We start from the raw sequence: 24,448 nt of genomic DNA, 5'->3' as shown, positions 1-24,448 counted from the left end.
GAGCATGAAAAAGATGCTGGTTTTCTATTGAACAAGAATGTTTTCATCCACCAAATGACATCAAAGGGAGAATTCCTCTTTTAAGCTATAGGCTTATTACATTAAAAATAGCCTGTTTTGATTTTGTAAAATATAACCTGAAATAAGGTTTTTCATAGCATTTAAATAGAGATTCATCAACAATCTTTTTTTTTTTTTTTCTTAATACAGAATTCTGCTCACTACACATCCTGAGTTTGGTCTACCTTCAATAATGAGACTTGACCCTACCAAGGCTTCAACTAGGAAAACAATATTTGGCATTTGACTTATTTGGTGAAACAGCCTGGAAAAGGGCAGAAACTCTTGGTGATGGTGAGAATGAAGTTTCTCGTACACTGAGAGTGGAGGAGAAAAACCCAAAGAAGATTCTATGAGCACGTGAGTGTGAAAGAGACATTTATGTCCATTGTGGGACTTTGTAATTTTTTAAAAAAATCATAATTACAGGAATAGGATTGATAGGAACTCACTCTTCCCCTGGAAGGCCTCACCCTCTGACATAGCGATTGCTCTTATAGGCCCTTTTTCATTCCTATGTGGCTTCAAATGTTATAAAAACTCACGAGTTCAAGGCTACTGTGCAAACCTACAGCTACACCGTGCCCCATTCCGAGTGCGGGCGGGAAAACCAGGTCTGCGGGAATCAGGACCGAACGACCGAGGCTCTTCTAATGGCCACATCCCTTCAAACTAGGCCTCCGCCATCTGTTCCGTCCTCTAATTATAAACCCAAAAATAATATAATTCACCACACTACCATAAAAAGTGAGATACAAATGATTTAAGTGCCTGTGAGGAGGGCCCATTCGCCTCACTATTTGCATTGGAAATCTGCCCTCCTTTTGGCAACCAGGATTTCAGGCTAAGAGGATTTTTTTTCCAAGGACACCTTCAGTAGCTTTTCTTAAAGATGCAGGCATTCAGGACTCCACACTACGTGATTACTTGTTTTGTAAAAGCGTGCAATTCAACACATCTACTATTGAGATAGGAATCTTGTGTTTCTCAGAATGCTATGCATTTTTTTTTTTTTTGGTTTTATGTTTTCGGCAGTATGCTTACCAGAGAAAAAAGAATGTACAGAGTCCAGACCCAGTGGTAATGACAAATGTTAATTACTACTAAATGCAACACTGTGGCCATGCCCAGAATTAAAAATCCTGGAACTAGATAGTTCATAGTTATTTCCTAAAATGTAGAAATAGCTCATTTTATTCTGATTTCTCCCTGTTCTAATGATGATGTCATGGGGAAAAAAATGGGAGTATGTTTTGTTCTATAAATTACTGAAACTTATTTTGCAAGGTTATGCAGATACACAAATAAAGTAAAATAGAAGTATACCAAAATCCCATCTAATAGATCAACTCATTATTGAACATATGCATACATTTTTCTTAATTATGACAGTAGAAAAGATGTAATATTCTATAACACTTCTGTATTATGACTTCCCAGCCATTTCCCCATGTTGTTCCAAAACCTTCAAATAATTTCAGACATATAACATCTTACAGATTTAATGTAGATAACTTACACTGCCATTTTCCTACATCTGGATAGTTTTGATTGCTTGCAATTTCTCATCATTATAAACAATACTGCAAAGGACATCTTCTACTTTTAGACTTTTCCTTAGGCTGACATCCCAGAAGAGTTATTATTGGGTTAAACAGCATTAACATCTTTCTGACTCGTGATATATGTTATTAATTAATTTTCTTAATGACCCGTGGGCTAAAAGATGGAACCTGGGCATCCTGAAAACAAGTCAGTTCAGAATTTGTAAAATGGATAGAACAGTAACAATGTTGATAAAATACAGATAATAATGATGATGATCATAATATGCCCCCTGTGGTTAATACAAGGACCAAATTACATAAAGCACTTCGTATACTGCAAAGCCTCTGAAGATAGTAGTTGTTATTAATTTTGCCAACAGTGAGTTGTCCTTTTCTCTACAGTTTAATTTTTTAGCAAAAACGGTGATACTGCTAATTCTGTTTGACTTTAAAATCTAAGAAGTCTGGATATTTTACTCCTGTTTCTCTCGTGGCGGTGTCTCTTCGTGTGTAAACTGCTCGGACTGTTTGCCTCCTATCTGTGTTTTGGTGTCCTAGTTATTCATCACTTCACATGAGCCCAAACACTCATTCACCGATGGTGTTTCTGGAACACCTACTCTTGTATATGGACCAGTACAGCATTTAGCATTGGGACAACTTGGAGACACTCTTCCTACTCTTAGTCTCCCCAAATTCCAAAGGTAATGCCAAAGTCATCAGAAGTAGAGTTTATAAAAGGAAAGACAGAAAGGAAAGAAATCATGTGCTTGGGACATAACGCAAGCAATGGATGAATGAGATTACCTGACGGGCAAGGACAGGTGAGCTACAGTATCCACGGTCCTGCTTACATCCCATCCCTGGGATGCAGCTCCACCCTGGGGATGGATAGAATTTGGTATTTGGTGTAAATTAAGAAGAAAATATTAAGCACAATCAGAAGGTAAGTTCTGATATTTGGAAAGAGTTTAAATATTTATTGCAATGACAAAATCTGCTTTTTCCAGTTGGGTGGCCCAGCATTCATCACTGCAAAACGACACCTGCACTTCTCATCCTGCCCATTTATATCTATCTGCCTGAGGAACACTTGCTACTACGGATTCTGAAGGTGTCTATGGAGAGTGTCACCATAATGCTTACTTATGCTTATGCACATGATGCTTACACAATGCTTACTTACCTACAAGCCATTTCTTGGTACGGGTTACATGAACAAGTTTATATGCAATATAATTATAATGAGGTATGTTGACATTACACAAAAGGAGGCTAAAACTAAGGATTTTTTTAAGCAATAAACTATGAATATAGCACTCAAGTAATAATGTTTTCTAAAACAGAAAGTCCAAGATGCTCGTATCATCTTCTCTCCTAGTTTCTTATTTGGTTCTATGCCCCCAACAACTTAATTCAATAGTTCAGTTTCCTCCTCTGCCATGCATAATAGTCCCGTCTTTAAAATATTCTTTCTCCTCCATCTGATATCTACAATAGGTGTGTTTCGCACAAAATTCAGTGTGACTTGACAGCACTGCTTTGAGGGAAGTCTTCCCCGGCTCTCACTGAATTTCACAAGCCCTTTCAGGGAGGTGGCCACACAGCCCCGTCCCCAGAAATGCTCACTTGGACTTCTTCCTCTCCCATCCAGGCTTCATAGAATCATCTCTCAGGACTGAACAGAGAGAGCCATTAGGGGGTGAGGGCACTGAGGAACTCCATGTTTGCAACTCTGATGATGTGAAGGGGGGCTGCTTGTTTGTGGGCCAGGATGTTTTGGGGTTTAACCACTCACTAAGAATATTCCAGAGAGAGAGGCGTGGTCTCTGTACATGTGGTTTCTCAAAATGCCAGGCCACAAGGTTCGGAGCTGGTAAAACATCATGACTACTTGGAAAAGTTCTCCTCTGCCAATGTGGGAATGATTCTGGAGCAAGTGGGCCAACCACAGACTTGACTCTAGCACAGAAAGGCTCTAACCCAAGGCCCTGGTCCCAGCCGAGGCCCCGGCCAGCTACCTTGTTGAAGACCGTTGGGTCAGTGAAAGCCGCCCTCTTTCCTAGAGCTCTTCCAATGCTGACCATTTTCCCAATCTTGAAAGTATCATGTCAACAGCTGAAACCCTATTCTTCACTGAACACACACATTTTTGAGAGGGGGCGGGGAAGTTTCTAAAGCAACTTTTGTTTACTGATCGGGATATCTGTTCCCACAGAGATGTATGGCTCAGTATCTCCATCATCCTTCTATGTTTTTAATGGAAATCGTCAAGGATTAACTTGCTTTTGTCAGTTCTTACAGAAAAGAACATTCCATTTAGAGTTCAAATGATTGAAGACAGTTTCCTTAAACTGGAAGGTATGGCTTTGATTTATATGTGAACTGTACCCCAATGATCTTGATCACAGAATGTTGCAATGGAGGAACCGTTATCTGAAAGCAAACAATACTTACTCTCAATATTTATCACTTACATCTCACATGATGGGCGATACTCAGGAATATTTACTTAATGCAAAAATAATTGCTAGGTCACGAAGCTAGGAGAGGATAACAAAGGAAGAGAAATAATGGTCTACACCTCAAAGAGTTTACAATTTAATGATGGAAACAATGTAGCACACATTTGCCTAAATCTCAGTGGGAGAAACGTCTAAACATAGAAACGACTAACAGTAAGAAGGCATTTCTCCTAAAAGCAGATGCCAAAACGCTTATAAAGAATCAAATAATCACTTTAGAGCCATTTCATTTCAGATGTCACCAACTTCTCCAAATTTTAGTCTTAGAGAAACCCCACAAAACGTTTTTAACCTAAAAATAATGAATTATTAATTCGCCGTCAAAACCTACTCCAATAAAACCTGGTTTATGGAAGCAGACATCATCACGGGATACTGATTTGGGGGCGTATTCTCCAGCAAGTTAATTCTCCACCAAGAAGGTGATGATCTGCAAGTGTTCCACCAAAGCTGCTAGAGGGGTGTTTGGCCAAAGCATCCAATTTATGTATCGGCGGATTCGTGCTGTGAACAGAATCCAAAGTGTGGGAAATAAGCGGGTGACCAAGGGCTCTGATGTCCTAACGAGCCTGCGACTCGACCCACCGGGAGAAGACCCGCTCACCCGGTGCACAGACTCCGGAGTTACAAAAAATGTCTTCTAGACCATTTGAAACTAAACAAAGAAAAACTTTGTTTCTACAAGACAACCACGGATCTAGTTTTGATGTTGCGTGTTGCGTTATTTTTTTTTTTTAAATAGCTATTACCACCGTAGCAGCAGCTTAGCGACTCAGCGTCTGCAGTGTGAGCAGTTTTGATAAACAGCCTCTGCGGGCCACACAACGGGGATAATGTATCCTTAAGTACCGCCAATGAGCTGCCATTCTGCACAGCCAATTACTTCTGTGCGTCTGTCACTCAAAGGAAAAATGACTGAGCCCATTAGATCAAACCTTTGTCACTGTTCCTAATGCACTCTTAGGCCTCATTAATCTCCGGGAGCAGCAACAGAGCTGCCGGGGTCTCATTGCCTCCCCCGACCAGGCCCACGTGAAGCCTCTCATCTCTCCCCCAAGTGTTCCGCGTTAATCAAGCTCTCCGTATTACCCCAGTCCCTGTCACGGCGGAGAGCGCGCTCCCTCTTAAATGCTCTCATTATGACCCATCTTTAGAGCCGGCTAAGTGGAAAAAAAAAAGAGAGAGGGAGAAAGAGGACGGGAGAGAAAGAGGAGAGGAAAAAGCAAGTCCGATCACATTAATATTCATGACACTAATTAGTATTCTAGGTCACTGAATATTCATGCTATTAGTTGGGTTTTTTATGGGTTTGCTGGATGCCCTGATTACTGAAGTGTAGAGGGACACAGCATGGTTGAGACTTTCGATGTCCACGGCGGTTCAATACTCAAAACACATTGAGATCCCTGCCCCCACCCCTGGAAAATCAGCCTCAACCCTCCAGACGGCTTTCATATTTTGAAACCGCTGGGGGCCTGAGTGGGGGGAGGTGGAGGACAAGGGGGAAAGGTCTCCCCGTCACGAAGGTCTCAGCATCAATCTGGTTAGGATAAAAACACACCCACAGCTGCAAATACCCAACAAAGACACACTTTAGGGATGAGAAGATAGCTGTCATCTAGGAAGCAAATGTCGCAACCAGGAGTTATGGCGAACACAGGAATAAAGAGAGGATGGACACACAGAACTGGAGCAGAGCCCCCCATGGAGATACAGGGAAGTCCTGAAGGGCATTTCTCTGGCTGCCCAGCTCACTGCCATCATGGGGGGAGCTGTGGGTTGCGGGGCATGGGTTTAGTTGATTCTGACCCACTATGTCTACTCAAAGGCTAAATAAACACTTCATGGCATTTACCAAAATTAATTCAAAAACATAATTTCTCAACCCTCTTCCTTTCTTTTCTTCACTAGTGATGAGCACGACTATTAGGATGGGTTCCTGATACAGTTCTGAAGAGTCACCCCGGGTCAGGCTTTGGAAAGGCATGCGGTGTGTTATCCTTACAAGGATGGGGGTAGGCACTGTTTTCCCATCTTCAAGATGAGGAAGCTGGGGTTTAGGTCCTAAGATGGGGAAGGTGGGATTCAGTTTAGTGTTTCTGACTCCAAAGCCCCTGCTGTTGGCCATTATGTTTTCCTGCTTTCTACTGAAATGTCAAAATACCTGTCAGAGCTGAAACAATCCTATATTCTGTCATATATGAATATTATTCTACCAACCCAGCCAAAAACTCATGTCAGAAAATATTTTTGGACATTTGACCCCCTTCTCTGGAAGCATCCCTGAAATGACAGTTGGGCAGACTCTAAAATGTGGTTTCCGATGGGTTCCCATTAGAATGGCAATGTAGGTTCCATGCTGAAGGAATGGAAATGGCAGATACTGCCCTGGGCATCCTCAGCAAGTGACCTTGGAGGAAGGGGAAGATGTGATGGGGAAGGTGGAATTTAACCAGGCCTGAATAAAGAAATATCTTCTGGATTCTTCTCCTCCTTCTCCTTCTTCTTCTTCTTGAAGTAGATGCTTAAGTAATTTTTTCAGAAATCCATTGAGAGGGAAATGTTCTATATCCCTGTGTGTGATCTAAAAATGTCTTCACACTTGATTGGTAATAGTTTGGCTCTACATAAGCTTCTAGATTCAAAATTATTTGTTCTTGTAACAAATACAAGGTGTGACTCTTGAGAAGGTCAAGGACTATCAGAGTTTTCTTCCTTGATAGGTAACCTCAGTCTTCCCTTATCTTGGATGCTTTTGGGGATTTGTCCATTGTTTACAGAGCCTCCTCTCCCATCCAGTTTGATACTTGACTCTTCAAGACACTGGCATTTCCTTTGTCACCTCTAGCATGTTTTCTTCTGTTATATTGCCAACAGTATCTTTAAGGCAAGTTCTTTATAGTATGTAATCCATCTACTGAAATTTTTATTTTTGCAATCTTTCTCCTTAATTTCCAAGAACTCTTTCTCCCCAGGTTTTTCTTTTTTTTAAAAGATTATTTTTTAAATTTATTTATTTATTTATTTATAGCTGTGTTGGGTCTTCGTTTCTGTGTGAGGGCTTTCTCTAGTTGTGGCAAGCGGAGGCTACTCTTCATCGCGGTGCGCCGGCCTCTCACTATCACGGCCTCTCTTGTTGCGGAGCACAGGCTCCAGACGCGCAGGCTCAGTAACTGTGGCTCACAGGCCCAGCCGCTCCGCGGCATGTGGGATCTTCCCAGACCAGGGCTCGAACCCGTGTCCCCTGCATTGGCAGGCAGATTCTCAACCACTGCGCCACCAGGGAAGCCCACCCCAGGTTTTTCATGTCATCTTTTGTTTCATTTTGGAATACAAAAACCAATCTCTTAAATCTTTCTGATGATACTAGTTGTAATTTCCTCTTAAGTTCTCTTTCCCCAAATTATCACTCTCTTTCTTCCAAGATCAGTTGTCCTTTTGCTTATGTTGGTCTTTCATATTTTTTTTTTTTAACTTTTATTATTTATTTTTGGCTGTGTTGGGTCTTCGCTTCTGTGCGAGGGCTTTCTCCAGCTGCGGCAAGCGGGGGCCACTCTTCATCGCAGTGCGCGGGCCTCTCACTGTCGCGGCCTCTCTTGTTGCGGAGCACAGGCTCCAGACGCGCAGGCTCAGTAGTTGTGGCCCATGGGCCCAGCCGCTCCGCTGCATGTGGGATCCTCCCGGACCAGGGCTCGAACCCACGCCCCCTGCATTGACAGGCAGACTCTCAACCACTGCACCACCAGAGAAGCCCGGTCTTTCATATTTTGACTGTTGGTTTCCACAAACGTCTTGGTTGTCCACTCATGTTGATGAATAAGAGCAGGGCTGAACAGACTCTGCAGCCTTGGGGCACGTGTGTGGCACGTGCTGACTGGTGGGTTCGTCTTTGACCAACAATACAAGTTCACGGGCGGGCTGGCACACCTCCATTGCGTCCCTCATGGTCAGAGCTGCCCTTCCTTGCCATTCATTTATGTTTCCCTGCGACTACGCAGAGGTCTGAGTTTTCCAGCCTGCTTCCTTCTCTTGCAAGCATGAGCACCCACATCAGGGTCTCCTCCCCAGGCACGCTGCTTACTTTCCCAGTGGGGATGGTGGTGGGGATGCCGCTGGTCAACTCTTCCTGAACGTGTCCCTCAGCCTGCAGTGCCTGCATCCCACAGGTGCCCAGTGGAGCCGGGAGCCACCCCATCTTCACTGCAGCTCTTCTGCTCTGGTTAACTAGCGAGCCCCAAAGTGAGACCCAGGCTGGGTTATCAGTATGCAGGTATGCAGTATCAGGTATGACAATGTGTTTTTCCTCCTCTTCCCCAAGCCCCTGGCGAAACTTGGTATTAAGATCATCACATTTCTAGCATTTTAATGTTTGAAAGGTAGTCAGCATTCCAATACTGGCAAACTACTCCCCGATACTAGGAATAACATAAGACCACCATCTCCTGCAAGTAACTTTCTATCCAATTGCTCCTTTTAGACCCTTTAGCAATTATCACCAGCTTCAGTGGTCTTGCTTGTGTGTTTATCTTCTGATTCTTCCACCCCCCCCATTGGAGTGTAAGCCCTTGGAGGGAGGGTCCCCTGAATCTCCAGAGCACTAATCAGGGCTGGGCGTGCAGCAGACTCAATAATGATGGTAAGTGAATGGTACAGGAGGCAAAGCAATAAGGTATCCAAATCACTAAATTGGTTGGGAGAAACTAAAAGTCAACATTGACATACAGTTAGGCATCATAATGTTTGAAATATGGAATGCATTATGACTGCACACTAGAAAACCAAGAGAAACATCTGGATAATTATTCCAACTAAGGAAGAGTTCAGTAAGATGGCTGGATATAAAAAATACAAAAATTAGCATCTTTCTTATTTCTTATCAATTAGATGACAGAATAGACAACCCCTCGCCCCACCAAGTATCAGCTTCACATTTCACCAAAAATTATAAAGTAATAGAATGGATTAACAGGACACATACAGGATCCAAATGGAAAAAAGTGTTAAAACTTTACTGAGGGGTATATAATAAGTTTGAATAAACTGGGAAAGAACTGTGTTCTATGATAAACTCAATATAGTTAAGATGTCAGTTCCTCCGCAATTAATTCATAGATTAACAGCAATGCCAGTCAGAGTCACAATGAGATTATTTTTAGGGGGAAGAGAAAGGTTTCAAGTTATTCTGAAGTTTACTGGAAAAAATAAATGGTGGCAATAACCAAGAAACACTATAAAATAAAAGAGTAATATGAAACCATGTTATATGTCACATTACCAGATATAAATTGAGCCATGAATCTAAGACAATGTGGTAAATCCACACAATGCGGAGAAAGTAGGTCAATGGAATAAATTTTCAAGCCCAGAAACATAGCTAATTTGATTAAATGAGTTAGTTGTGCAAGAAAGGTGACAAATAGAATCAACAGGAAAAGGAAATAACAAAGAGAGAAAGAACAATTAGTTATATATTTGAATAAAAAGTTTAACTAGATTTCCTATTATATGTAATAGACCCAAACAAATTAAAGGTGGATTACAGGTTAATTATAAAAAAGGGGAAAAGGAACAACAATAAAATTATAAAACTCTGAAATACATATATATGAATTATGATCTTATTTCAGGATTATTAAAGGTTTTCTAAATATCTAAAGTAGAAACTACAGAAGTACAAGTCTTATGATTTGATTACATACTAAAGAGGGGGAAACTCCATATGTAAATAAGACTACAAAATTCAAAAAGCAAATAGTAAACTGGGGAAATAGCTGCAAAGTATATTACAACGTGTTGATATCCTTAATATACAAAGAGTTCTTACATGTCAATAAGCAAAAGACAAGCACCTAGTGCAACAATGGGCAAAGGATACATCTACACAATTACAACACAAGAAACACACAAAACCCATAAATACATGAGCTGTTCAACCTCACTACTAACTGAAGAAATCCAAATAAACAAAACACGAGATATTTTTATTGCTTATAAGATTAGCATAGATTCTAAAAACGTGTAGAGGTGAAATGAGCACTCACTTTATGGACAGAAGGGTATTTTATATAAAACCTTTCTAGAAATGAATTTGGAAATATGTACGGAGAATCTTGTAAGTGTTTATATCCATTGGCTGAGTCACTTCACCTATGGACTTTTATGCTAAGACATTAATAAGTTACACACAAAGATTTCAGTACAAGTGTGTATCAGGTCTATGTGAATGGAAAAATGACTAGAAGGGAAGGCACGTAACATTGATCTAATTCATAACATGGAGATAGAAAACGAATTTTAAAAAAGCTAAAAAGAAACAAAAGACGCCCAGTTAATCCAGAGGTCTAAAACAAAATGGCCGAATTCAAATGAGTTGAGAATGAAAGATGAGGTTAAGTAGTGTGTTAAGTTCTTCAGCAACTTAGCTCTAAAATAATACCTATCTTTAGCTAAAAGTCCATCACTTAAAAGTAGCATCCATTTACTTCAAATTAAATTTGCTGGGTTGGAATTCTTCATGTGAGAGAGTTCTATGAACAATAGGGTAAAGCTCTGGGTGATACCAGCCAAGGACGTTGCCCACAGGCTTAGCTGAGGGCACGACATCCCTGAGCACTGCTGTGACCATGAGGGACTTTCTTCCCCCAAAGTGGTGCTGTGCTCCTGCGGACATCATATTCCCACTTCCAAGTCCCTACTTGTGATCCAAAGAAGATGAAACATCTACCAGGCTCCTTGAATGGGGATTTACCCAGTTTAGGGTTGAAAGGATGTGCTGTAATAAACCGACCATGGGTGTGACCATGGAAAAGGGATTTCAATCGTGACCCAAATCTTCCCATTCACCCCACAGCAAGAATCTTAAAGAGAAAGCAACTGGGCATTGAAAACTCAATCCCTAGCCGAGGCCCATGACATAACCTCCTCTGGGGATATGATAAAGTTCATATGGCATTTTGTATTTTCTATTTGCTATCAAACATTACATTTTCCTTAGGACAGTAAGTGGCAGTTAAGCCCCAAAGAACACAAATCTCAAGATGACATTCCAAACTCCAAATCTTACATAGCTGACACTTCTTCAAATCATCAGGACTCTTCCCTCATCCTATGTGCATGGCAAGTTCCCATCCTTTCTTCACACCCCACACAGGCATCCCCCAAGCCCTGAAGCCTTGCCCCACCTCCTGGGGTGAAGCCGAGCACACCTCCTATGAGCTGCTGCACTGCACCGGCACATGTGCTCATCTTTCCCACCTCCCAGAGGGTGAGATTCCAGAGGGTAGGGATTATGCCTCATTTTTCTGTACCCCCAGGGCTCAGGACAGTGACCGGCACACATTAGAAACTTCATACATGCTTGCTGACTTGAACAAATAAATGGATACATGTGTCACAATGGTTAGAAGAGGAAGTGGAAAGTCGGTTATAGGGTGACTGCCTCGCATAGAAGTTCTGGAGGTCAGAGATTCTGGATCCACAGAATGCACAATTCCTGGCACAGAACAGGTGCTCAGCAAGTACTTTTTGAACAAATAAACAAATTAATGAAGACATTAGCTTTTTATTCAGTATAGAAAAACTTTTTTTCTTGGGCACTTTTCTCTCTTCCCATCCCATGGAGTTAGCACACCATCTAGAAAAGGAAAACTCACGTATCACTTGGAAGGAAGGTCAGCAGGTCATGAGACCACATAAAGTAACCGTATCACCCTTCTAGAATGAACTAATGTCTCTGTTATCAGAAAGGCCAGTTTTATTTTGATTAGTCACAACAGCTGATGTTTGTATCGTGCTTTATGAGTTTCCGCAGCACCTGCCGTCACACCTCTGTGATGGGGGCAGGGCCAGGCAAGATCAGCCTAATGTAAAACATGGTTCAGTTACCTGCTCCACACCACGCAGCACCGGGCAGTAGAACCCAGGCTGCTGGACCCCAAATTCTGTCCCCTTTTTCTTACCCTCCTTTTGCCAAACAATGTCATTCACGCCACGGAACTGTGGGGTCAGCATCATTCCTCTTTTAAAGCATTTACCATTTCAGAAAGGAAAAAAGGCAGCATCTTTAGGAAGCAGAGACATATGCTAGGAATGACTGCAGAACAGAAATCTATTTTGAGAAGATCAGATGTAGGTTGGAGACAGGAAAGGAAACAACTGAAATCTGTGAAGGGATTCCATATGTTGGAGGAGTCTGAGTTTGTTGGTGGAGGACTTAAAGCGGTTCTTACCACCTTTTCTCTGATGAGCGATCACGGGAAGGTAAAAGCCACAGCACAGTTTGCCAAGACTCTTAAACAAAAACAAACCACGACACTCCGAATGGTTTGCATTGCACACCGAAGCCAGGAATTTCTCAACACATCTATTCTGAGAAAACACTAACTTTCTCTGATCCTGAACAAAAACCAAATTCTCCCTTAAAAGAGAATAAAGAAAACCAAAATTCTGTGAAAGAATCACATAACAGTTACAAGAGAAAACTGAGAGAATCTGAACTTTATAGAGGTCCAGCGGTTTCCTTTAAATCTTGCTCCAAATGGCTTTTCCATTTTTCTAAACACAGTCACTACCAATTAGTTAATACTAATCCTTGACACCTTAACAATGAATTCATGTTTTTTAGAAGGCCCTTAAATCCTCCAACATGTGTAAAACGTGACTTTCAACCGCCCAGCCCTGGGAAAGCCTAGTGGTTTGTGGAGCTGTGACTCAAAGTGCCACGGTTTGCTTGTTGGCAGTCCAGGAACCCACGGGTGTAGCGGAAACAGTCATCCACAGAAGAGATGAGACTTGTAAACCTTAGTCTACAACCTTAATGGTCAAAATCTCCACTTAATCCACAAACCTCAGCACTGTCCTCCAGCCAGGACCACCCATGGCTGCCATTGTGTTGGATTTCTTCAGCATGTCGGCTGTGAGCTTACCTGAATTTGGTGAGATGTGCAAGCTGCTCATGTCCTTGGACAGGCCGTTGGTTTTCGGGCTGGAGATGGGTGCGCAGGCTGATGTGGCTCGGGGGGGCCTCTTCCCTGGGACTTTCACAGTGGTTCTCAGAAGATCAATCTCTTTGCCATGGACATTCTGCATGTAATCCTGTTCAAAATGTTAAACATCCAAGAGAGATTAAAAGAAAGACCTTTTACAATCTAGGACAAGAGGTTCTATCAGACATCCTGAGTTGTAATCCTATGACCCTTCCACGGTGGCAAGCGCTTAAAAATAAGGTTTTGATCTGTCTTGCACTGGTGGCATCATCGTTACACTGAAATCAGCTCTGCCTCTGTGTCCTGAACTAACCCAGGCCCTGGAAATACAGGAGACACAGTCGATGCGTCTATCCAAGAGGATGAGACACCAGTACGGACATGAAATCCTATTTTGTGAGCTGCTGCACATTAGATGGTACATTAGGAACCTGGGCTCTTCTTGTAAGTTTTGGGTAAAATTCCATGGAGTAGGAACTATTTTGTAATAACCTTTTAGTCTCCGAGGGCAATACCATTAGACATCTAGGTAAGACTGAAGTTGTCTGGTGGGAACTCAGGTGAACACTCTAAGTAAGAGGTCAAGCATTTTGTTCAGGAAGATGTCTGAGGGGGTCAGTGGTACAGTGCTGAGAAAACATGGAGGTCACAAGAGCTGGATGTTAAAAAAGAAAGCACATTATTTGTACTCAAGCATTATGTTTCTCCAAGTGATTCACTGTACTCAGAAAAAGTATCTTGCTTTTGTCTACACTTTGCAGGTGAATGACTAGCAGTTATCACGGAACTAAAGGGAAGTCTAGGTACACAGGGAATTCTTTGTGCCGTCACCTAATTCAATATGGAGGAAAACAATACTTGAAGAGTCGGCTGCTGGGTGGGGAAAGAGAAGACAACTGAGAGCCAGAGTGAGGGGCCTCTTGACAAATTAGAGGAGTTATTGACCCTTTCATGCATTTTTGGGGGGGCAATGAACCCCCCTGTCTCTGCAGACATATCATTAAACCAACATTGCACATGAAGAAAGGATATAGTCTATCTAAATCACTCTTGGGTAAATAATATTTCAAGTGTTTTAAGACTAACCAGGAAATGAAATAAACAGATTCCTTCCTTGGCAGAATCTTGGTGGATTCCTTTTAGGATATAAAGGGAAAAAACCAATAAATTTGTAGTGCACGGGCCAGAGGCCTCAGCCTGCAGGACGAGGAAAGTCAGTCCAGGTGTATGGCAGAAGCTTCAGAGGGCACAGAAGGTGCTAGGGAAGCCAAGAGAAGGACTCCAGTGGCTTCTTTTAATTGCAAGACAATGTCCATATTCCATAAGGTGAAGGGGTTGAGAAGCAGTCACTGGTTTATCCACAAGTAGGAAGTTTGCTGATAGAAGTTACGGCACAAAAAGGAACTCAAAGTACTAGATTCCAACACAGGGGAAAGAACCCACATATGGGTCGCTGGGACCGTATGGGACAGAGAGAACTGTCCTCTCTCCAGCATCTGTAGGAGGGAGGGCCGGCTCTAAGTGTCACACGTCACCTGAAACCCAAGCAGCTGGACTTGTGGCCGCTCGGGAGCCAACCCAGACTCAGGAAAGGGAGTGGGGGAATTCTCAACAGAGGAGGAAGGGCTGGAAGAGAAACTCCATAACGTGAAGGGGCGCCTTGTGATGGAGATTACAGAACTCTGGAAGGCTCACCAAGCACCAGCCCAGGAGATGATGATGCAGTGTCCAGGGTGACTTCCTAAGGACAGACCTCCAATGGCCAATTCTTAGTGCAGAGCTAAAGCTCAAAAAGCTGAGGCTAGAATCAGGAGGAACGTGGGACTGAAGACAAACAAGGGATCAGAAGCTGCACCAAGTAGGGGCAAATTCAGACCAGCTCCTCCAGGGAGGGGCGAGGCTGGGCCTTCCTCAGCAATGATAAACCATCCAGAGAGAAGCACCTGCACCGGCACGTATGCTGTCAGCCGGGGAAGCCAGGAGCAGGGGTGCTGATGCACCCTGGGCTGCCCAGCTGTGCATTTAATCTCCCAGGGCAGCTCAGGGAGGGACATCTGCCGGGGTCGGCCATGGGCATCTTGGAGGAGGGTCATCACAGGTTTGGAGAAGGGGTGGGCTGTGTCCAGCTGGGAACAGACTAAAGACTCCACTTGAAAGGCAAGATGCTTCGACTGCCCCCCCGCCCCCTGCCGCAAATATAATCGACTATGAAAAAAGTTGCGGTTTTGAAAGGATGAGGACAAAGGATGGAAAGAGAGTTATTATCATTAAATTAGGCTAAAGGATAAGGCGGATTGAAAGAAATGTAGAAGTCTCACGACCAAGCTCATCACAAGGATGGCAAACAAAAAGCACATGGAAGAAGGAAGTGGCTTTTGGTTAGTACAGGACCAAGGGTCAAGGTTATTAAAAAAAAAAAAGGTTGTTCTTAAGCATCTTTCATTTACTTCCATTAACATTTACCCCAAATAGGCAAACCCAAGTTTCAAAACCAAAGTTAATGCTTGTAAATAATGAATTCCTTCCTGCATAGCTACTCCTTTAAAAATATCAACTTGCTACAACTTTCTTCTTTAATGCCAATTCTTAACAAATTAAAATACAATAACAGGAGCGTAATTGAGCATTTATGGCTTATGGGCTCTAAAATGAGGCTAATCAGAGAGTGACTAAGCCTCAGCGTGGTCTCTTTTTTAATAGGCATGTTTTAACATACAATAACCAGGATATTTTCTTTAAAATTATTATAGAAATGTACCAAGTGTTGGCTCTCTGGATTTGAACGCGGCGACAGAAACCATTTATCTTTGGCTCAGCATGGGCTGGGGGATCTGTTTTCCTGCCTGAGTTAGGCACTGAAAGTGCAGAAGAACTAGTTCTTAAGAAAATCAGAATATAAGTCTGGCAATTCTTATATTTCAAGCCACTAAAATTGATAAAAATGTTACAAGATCCATTTCCTAATCCATAAAAGTCTTTCAGAAACAGGTGGATACGTGAGTCTGAGGCTTCTAGCTTCTCCCAAGAGAAACAACACGGAGCTTTCCATTTTTGAAAGAACTACCCTTTTCATCTCTCCCCAGCTTGGTACTTGAGGAATTAAAGCTACAACCACTAAACAATGTCGCCTCCTCAGAAGTGGGACGCGCGGCCTGATGGTCCGAGGTAGGGACCGTGCAGGGGGAAATAAAGCCAGCGAGCTTGATTTTGATATGCAAACGTTACAGATACAACCCCTCTCCGTGTTCCTTGCGGAAAATGCTGATCGAGGATAAAAGGGGGAAAAACCCTTTAACAAGGCATGAGGGTAATTCAAAGCCAAGTACTTTTAAACAGCACTTAACAAGTCCCCGGGGCCCACTCAAGAGCCAGGCCCCCCAGAGGTGCTATCTCCTGCCCCTCAACAGCTTGAAGAAGTAGTAATTGCAAACCTATTTGCATTTCTCTTCTCAAGTTGTCCGTGCTCATCTCGTGGATTATTTTTCGCAAGCGGGCGCGGGAGCGGGGGACCCGTCCCCGACCGCGTAGATGCAGCTCCAGAGCCGAGCACAGCATCCCGCTGCCACCCCGCTCCCGCACCTTTGCCATCCCTTGTTTCTTACATTTTCCTCCTAATTATGTTGCATCTATTGCCGTACACTTAATTAGCTGCATTAATGTGATTTCTTTTCACATAGTCAAGCAATTAAGAGCTATGATTGAGTTTCATTCAATTAGCCTCAACAAACATGCTAATTGATGTCCCAGATGCAAATGAGGTGCAGTGAGAGGAACCTGCTAGCAATTGAGAGCCGTGTCAGGGACCCACAGCTTTCAGCTTGCTGACAGAAGCACAGCTCACCGTGGCCCCCACCTTCGGCGGGGCTGCCTTGGGAGAGGGCGTGGAGTTCCGAGTGCCTCCGGATTGGGGAATTAATGGATTGGCTGCTGTAACGGTGTTGTCCTAAAATCTCACAGTTACCCGTTACCAGGACTGGGAGGTCATCACCGGATGACCCTCAGCTCCGGCAATTAGAGTGGTACCAAGTCCTCATCAAAATACCGCACGAAGCTCCTAAAAACACCCCACCGGAGTTCTCCCCAAACGGCCAAGGGAACGATGTGTGGGTCTCGTCTTGCCCATCCCAGAGCCCTCTGTGTGCGTGACAGCCTACAGTTCTCAGTAAATGGTGAGTTCATCTTAGTCAGCTCTGGGGCATTTGGCACTTGAAGTTAAGCTCAAAATACAGCAATCCATCAACAGTCCCTAAAAATACTCTTACTATATTGATTCTCACTGCCTCCCATCCCTTTGTTACCTTTGGCTGTCTGGTGAAAGATGGTTTGCTTGTGTGTTCATAGGGTACCAAAAAGCAGTTAACAAGATCTTAAAGCTAAACCCAAATGCATCAATGATGTGATTGGCATCTCAAGATTAGATCATCAGAATAAAACACACAGCTTTGAAATGCAATCAACATTGCTCCAGTTTTAACATATACTTGTTAAAGGTATTAAGACTCTTCATTCCCATAATTAAATGATGGAAAAGTTATAGAAATCTTTGTTCCAATTAGGTTTTCTCAATAAGCTCTGGTTTCTAACTGTACACAAATGTTGAGAAATTTATTATTTTCTATTACTATCTAATATTTTGTCTAAGTGAGGTAACTGTTAGGACACATTGATGCTTGCTTTGGTCTTTTTGCCATGGCTAATCTAGTCACGTGTTTTCTCTTTGCATAATCTAAGTTCAGCAGTCCTCAAAGTGTGGTCCTCAATGCCCTATCAGGGGCTTCATGAGTTTGACCTATTTTCAAAACAATCCCAAGACATAGTTTGCTTTTTCCCTGTGTTGAAATTTGCTTCGATGGTGCAAAAGCGATGTGGGTAATAAATACTGCTGACTCCTCAGCACGAATCAAGGCAATGGTAACCACGTTGTACTTTGTACACTGTCATTATTTTACTGATCGTCACGCTCTCTAAATACAAACAAAAAAAAACAAAAAAGTTTCACCCAAGGAAGTTTTCTTTTTTTTTTGTATTTCCTTTGATTTTATTGGTCTGAACTCATTTTACATTAACACTTCAACATTTTAATTTCCCGTAACTGTAAAGAAGAAAATAGAGGAACTTAAGAGAATACTGAACCAGAGTTGGTGTTATAAGAGCACTCACATATCTTGCTAACAGAAGTATATTCACTGTTAAATCAAGAGCCTGAAAAAATGGCCACATTTTTTTCCCCAGGAATTTCCCTTCTAGGTAATAATTCTAAGGTTCAAAGATACGACAAAATTTAGTTCAAGAATTTTCACTGAAGTTATATAATGGTAAGAATAAGCAAGCGCCTAAATGCCCGTTACAAATATTTTCAATTATGTGATAATTTACAGCCATTCAAAATCGTATTTTGAAGAATACTGGCTAACTTTAGATAACAAAGTATGTTCTTTTTTTTTTTTAAACTTTTGGGTTTATTTATTTATTTATTTATTTATTTATTTATTTATTTATTTATTTATTTATTTATGGCTGTGTTGGGTCTTCGTTTCTGTGCGAGGGCTTTCTCTAGTTGCGGCAAGTGGGGGCCACTCTTCATTGCGGTGCGCGGGCCTCTCATTATCGCGGCCTCTCTTGTTGTGGAGCACAGGCTACAGACACACAGGCTCAGTAATTGTGGCTCACGGGCCTAGTTGCTCCGTGGCATGTGGGATCTTCCCAGACCAGGGCTCGAACCCGTGTCCCCTGCATTGGCAGGCAGATTCTCAACCACTGCGCCACCAGGGAAGCCCAAAGTATGTTCTTAATAAACCAAAAAAAACCACAAAACCCAACTGATTTAAAAAATTCTAACCTCTGAGCTTTTAAATTTCCCAGGTGATGCCGCGGCAAGTATACTTAAGCGTTTCTGCTGCGCCGTGAGGGCTGACCATCCTGCACAGGAAAGTTCTTCCCTGAGTGTTTCATTCACAAGCTGAATTCGCCACTTGTTTGCTGGGACAACACTTCTACTTGAAAGAATGACTATGTCAGACATTAACTATGGTTATTTGGTCTTGGGTATGTGGCAGATATTTTCTTGAAAAAGAACAAGTACTTTTCTTGTATTTGTACTGGAAGGAAAGCAGCTGACAGTATTTGTGGCCAGTGATAGAATCTGAGCTTTCCAGCAACAATGAGAATTTTGAAAACTTGTGTCTCTCACCATGACACCTTCCAAATACCTGGAGACTTTTCTGACAAGACTGGTGGCGATATTAATGAATGTGATTTTGGGGTATTACTTGATGAAAAGTATCACCATTTGGAAATCTGCATACCTCAGTTAAACAAGCTTTTTGAAATGACTGACACATGGTGTGTCACATGCATGGATACAAGATCATTCAAAGTGCAAGACAGGTCATTGGATTTAATGTAGCAGAGAAGGAAAATTTCACTGAATTCCTAAGCTTTAATAAACTGTCACATGTCAAGTTTTAGTGTAGTATCCAAGAAGAACATGCACAATGATCTGAAATGGCTATTAAAATACTCCTCAACCCTCCTCCACTGTTGGTGGAAATGTCAACTGGTGCTACCACTATGGTAAACAGTTCGGAGGTTCCTCCAAAAACTAAAAATAGAGTTGCCATATGATCCAGCAATCCCACTCCTAGGCATATATCCAGAAAAGACAAAAACTCTAATTCAAAAAGATACATGCACCCCAATGTTCACTGCAGCATTATTTACAATAGCCAAGACATAGAAGCAACCTAAATGTCCATCGACAGATGAATGGATAAAGAAGATGTGGTACATATATACAATGGAATACTACTCAGCTATAAAAAAGAATGAAATAATGCCATTTGCAGCCACACGGATGGACTGAGAGATTATCATACTAAGTGAAGTAAGTCAGACAGAGAAAGATAAATACCATATGATATCACTTATATGTGGAATCTAAAGTATGACACAAATGAACTTATCTACAAAACAGAAGCAGACTCACAGACATAGAGAACAGACTTGTGGCTGCCAAGGGGGAGGGATGGATTGGGAGTTTGGGGTTAGCAGATGCAAACCATTATATATAGGATGGATAAACAACAAGGTCATACTGTACAGCAAAGGGAACTATATTCAATATCCTATAATAAACCATAAGGGAAAAGAATACGAAAAAGAATGTATATGTATGTATAACTGAATCACTTTGCTGTACAGCAGAAAGTAACACAACATTGCAGATCAGCTATACTTCAATAAAATAAATTTTCAGAAAAGCACACTTAAAATAAAAAATACTCCTTCCTCTTCCAACTAAATATCTCTGTGAGAGCTTCTTCACATACTTTAACCAAAACGACATGTCTCAACAGACTGAAGGCAGAAGTAGAAATGATGGTCTAACTTTCTGAACTGAAATCAAAGAGCTCTGAAAAAATGGAGAACAATGTTACCCTGCTTATGATTTCCTTTTGTTTTGGAAAGTATCTTTTTCATAAAAGATGTTATTTATGGAATAATATGTAATGGGTAGGTTATTGTTATTTTAAATGAATTATATGAATATTAAACGTTTTCTCAGTCATTTCTCCCATGGTAAACATCAATAGATAGAATCCACGGAAACAAAAGCTTTTTCAGATTCTTCAGTTTTTAGGAAGGTAAAAGGGCCCTAAGGCCAAAAGGTCTGACACCTACTAGTCTAGCTTGATGTTCACAAAACAGCCAAGGGCTCTGTGCGTGTGACTTTATGCACACCGCTGGGGGAGAAGCATCACAGCCTGACCTGTGCAGATATTAGAAATGGTCTGCAGATATGTTTGTCTTCTCCTGGAGGAGAGGAAGAACTCAGGCTTCCCTATTTTCACTACACTTCATGAACGTGTCCAGGTTCAAAAGGAACAGTAGTTTATATAAATTCTATTTTTAAAAACCCTTACTTCTGGGCTCAAAAAAAGTATGTAAGAGAAGCCACTGTCAGATGCACTGCTATTCCCAAACTCCACTTAATACTATTTTCAAAGGAAACTCATCTATAAAGACATACATAATACCATCCCTTCAAAGAGACCAAGCAAACGCTTAAGTCCAACATGTATGAATAATAAACAATAGCCTCATATATCGTCACAGGCACAGAGGAAAGTAATACCCTAAAAATACTATGAAAACAGTATCATAAAACTATGAGAAATCTCCCGGCCACATCCTTTCAGATCACATCCCTCAAAGAAGACAATTTCTCCTTCTCTCCAAAGGATCACAGTTACAATAGCAAAGGTAGAAGGCAGCTTCAAAGAGAAAAACCTTATGAGAATCAATTTGGTTTCCCAATGACAGCCAACAGAATTCCACTGTTTCACTTCTGGAGCTGCTTCGGAGAGACCACTTGACCAGCGGATGTCAATGTGACCTGTGGCCACCGCAGGAAGAAGATACCTGGCGAATTGGATGTCAAATGGCGTCTGAGGCAAAGGCAACGCTTAGGACACCTGATTCTGAACCAAGGCTTTATTGGGCCTGGGTAATTACCTAAGAGGTGGGAACGGAGAAGGCTGGTGAAGCGTCGTGAGGGACCAGTGGTAGCACCCTTCGCTTACCACAGGGAGCTCAACACCACTGAAGCAGGGCAAACCCCTCCAGTGCACGTGCTAAAAGCGCTGGCATCCCACACGTGGGCTCAAGTCCAACATTAGCCTAGGGGGAATAGGTTAATATAATATAAATCAAAATAGCAGAAAATTCTACGTGGAATTATGAATATACCTTTTGCTTCTTGATTGTATCTGTCTTGACTGACCTAGTATATTGAGCTTTACACTGCAAGAAGGATTTTCCTCATTTTAGGTTAAATTGAATATTACCCAGTTGTAACCCATGCGTGCTCAGACCTAGCCTATACAAAATGAATGTGTTGGATATGCATTTAGGTCTCTCCCAGAGGCAAGCGTGAGTGAAAGTTCACAGCAATGAACTACAAAGAGCCAGCCCCATTCCTTGGCTCCACGGCTATTTTAATAATTAAATATGGCTTGAAACAACTGGACCAGTAGTTAGATCTTAGAAATTCTGAGTTATGTAGGAATGTTCACCATAATGATAATTAGATCTATCTGAACCTCTTTAAAACTTCAGATTTCTTGGGATGAATTTGCTAGAACATGAAGCACTTAAAGAAACAGATTCTTTTTTTTATGTTTATTTGTATATTTATTTAGTATCTGGGAGCCCTGTGAGGGCAGGGACAGTATCCCCAGCACCAAGCAAGCGTCTGACACAAGATAAGACACACAGTGACTTTTTACTGAAGAAATGAAGAAGTAGGATTTACACACTCAGGAAAGCACCTCAGACACTGCAAAGGAATGGGAAGGAGTAAAAGCATACGGACACCACTTAAAGGAGTGTCAGAAGGAAGGGGTGGCGACAAGAGATCTCCTAGAGGGAAGAAACAGATTTTTAAGACAGAAGAGCACACGCGTCTGTCTTCAGAGGACACTAATGATCGCTAAACCTTTTCTTCTACCATCTGACCCAACATAGGACAGAAAAATTCCCATTTCAGTTTTTGCCCATCACAAAATTTAAGTGCTTCTTCTAATTTCAAAACTTTCACTAGGCCTGTCTGGAAGTCTCATTGTTTATTTTTTTTTCCTGATGCATTGCTCTTTTAGGAGTGATTCTGTTTTCCTAACGCTACTGACTGCCCGCCAAGGTGGTTTACAGTAGTATGATCAGATTCATTTCAGATGAACAGCAGTCAGTTCACTGATTAACACAGTTTTCTGGTTTCCTAAACCAAGGATGGATGTCCACAGAAAACAAAGGTAGCCTCCTCCGGGCCAGAGGATGGCCTCAGAGTGACAGTGCCTGGGAGCCTCTGCCTGTTAGGAGTTGTGGGCTTGGGCCACGCTATTTAATCAGCCTGGGTCCCGATTTCCACATCTTGAAAAATAAGGGTGTTAACAGTTCTTGCCTCATGGGATTGTTGTCCTGATTAACTGAGACAATATACAAAGAGCTTGAAAGAATGCCAAAGCCCTTAAGAAATGTTGGCTCTTACTGCCCTTGTCCAATAAAAATACTGAAATACTTGCCCTCTGATTTTATGTGGGCATTTCCTGAAGTGCGGGCAGCGTCCCCACTGGGGGTGGCCATTCCGCCAGGATAAGCCACGGGGGTGACCTGCAAAGCTAGTTTTCACTTCACAGCATAGGAAAAAAAAAACTGTCCTCTGCAAACGCGTGACATTTTCTACTTTTTCTTCTTCTTTTTCTCCCCCCTCCTCCTTTTTCTTTTCTTTTTTTTGGTGGGGGTGGCATGTACAGGGTAGTCAGACATTTTTATTGCAAAATGCCGTCTGGAAAAGATGCAAAACAAAATTGCTAAAATGCAAGGGAGAAAAATAAGGGAGAAAAACAAAAGGCCCCCTTCCCTTTGCTTATTGAGTTCAAAGGCATAACAGGCAGCACCCTGCAGCAAATGGGAAGCTACACTAATTTTAAAGCCATAAAACGCTATCAAGTTCCCTGCGGGGCAGGACTACACTGAAGCTCATGGCACCTAAATAAGATATGGTTCATTTACTTCGCAGCTTAGCCTAATGTAATCATCAGCGGATTTTTAGCCTAGAGTTGTAACAGGCAAACAGCCGCTGCGGCAGAGGCGGTACTCCCAGCCATCGGCGGGGCCGCGGCTAGATGGCTGTTGATTGGAAAATTTTTCAGTTTTGACAAGCACTTAATGAACATCAATCGCACCTTGATTGGTTTCCATCTGGGGCCACAGGCACACCTGAGAAGAAGCAGCTCTCTCCATCTCCGCCTCTCCTTCCCAACACTGCAGCAACCAGCCGGCAACCAGGTTAGAACCGGAGAAGCACATTCTTACAAAGTCGAATAATGAAATTCCATTTCTTGGCAGCAGGGAAAAAGAACATTCCCGCACTGTCCCCCACGTCCGATCTCTCCCACTGACAGTTCTCCGGAGCGACTTGCCGTCAGTGAAGAAAATGGACGGGTTTGATTTATTTACCTTTCGCCAAGAATTTCCGGCCACAATTAGTAACCCTCAAAAGGCCCGAAATGGAAAACAAAGTGATACAGATTGGGTACAAGGATGAAGCATCATGCTGCGTACTGATAAGACAATATTCCAAGGACTCCTCTGGAAGCTTTACTCAGATCCACAAGCTACATGGTTAAATCTGTACAGTTATAAAAACATATACATACTTTTTTTTTTTTGAAAAGCAAGAAGGCAGAAGAATTTTTTAATGTAGAAAAAAATTTAAGTTAGGTAGGGTCTAGGCTACCTGGTGGTCTAATTTCTAAACAGATAGGAAGACTTT

At 42.1% G+C, this 24,448-nt stretch overlaps 1 protein-coding gene across 12 annotated transcripts in view; it reads right to left on the bottom strand.

The window, feature by feature from the left end:
* The window catches only part of AGAP1 (ArfGAP with GTPase domain, ankyrin repeat and PH domain 1), a 551,312-nt gene that overhangs the window by 173,837 nt on the left and 353,027 nt on the right, over window positions 1-24,448 (bottom strand). For all 12 annotated transcript variants that reach the window (XM_007184760.2, XM_007184762.2, XM_007184768.3 and 9 more), the window contains exon 11: window positions 13,057-13,225. In XM_007184760.2, coding sequence (XP_007184822.2) covers window positions 13,057-13,225 — 169 coding nt within the window. The remainder of the gene's footprint in view (window positions 1-13,056; window positions 13,226-24,448) is intronic.

The sequence above is a fragment of the Balaenoptera acutorostrata genome, chromosome 8 (assembly GCF_949987535.1).
Source record: "Balaenoptera acutorostrata chromosome 8, mBalAcu1.1, whole genome shotgun sequence".
In the NCBI taxonomy this organism is placed as follows: Eukaryota; Metazoa; Chordata; class Mammalia; order Artiodactyla; family Balaenopteridae; genus Balaenoptera; species Balaenoptera acutorostrata.
The sequence above is the reverse complement of the archived record's forward strand: the minus strand, read 5'-3'. Positions and strand labels throughout refer to the sequence as shown.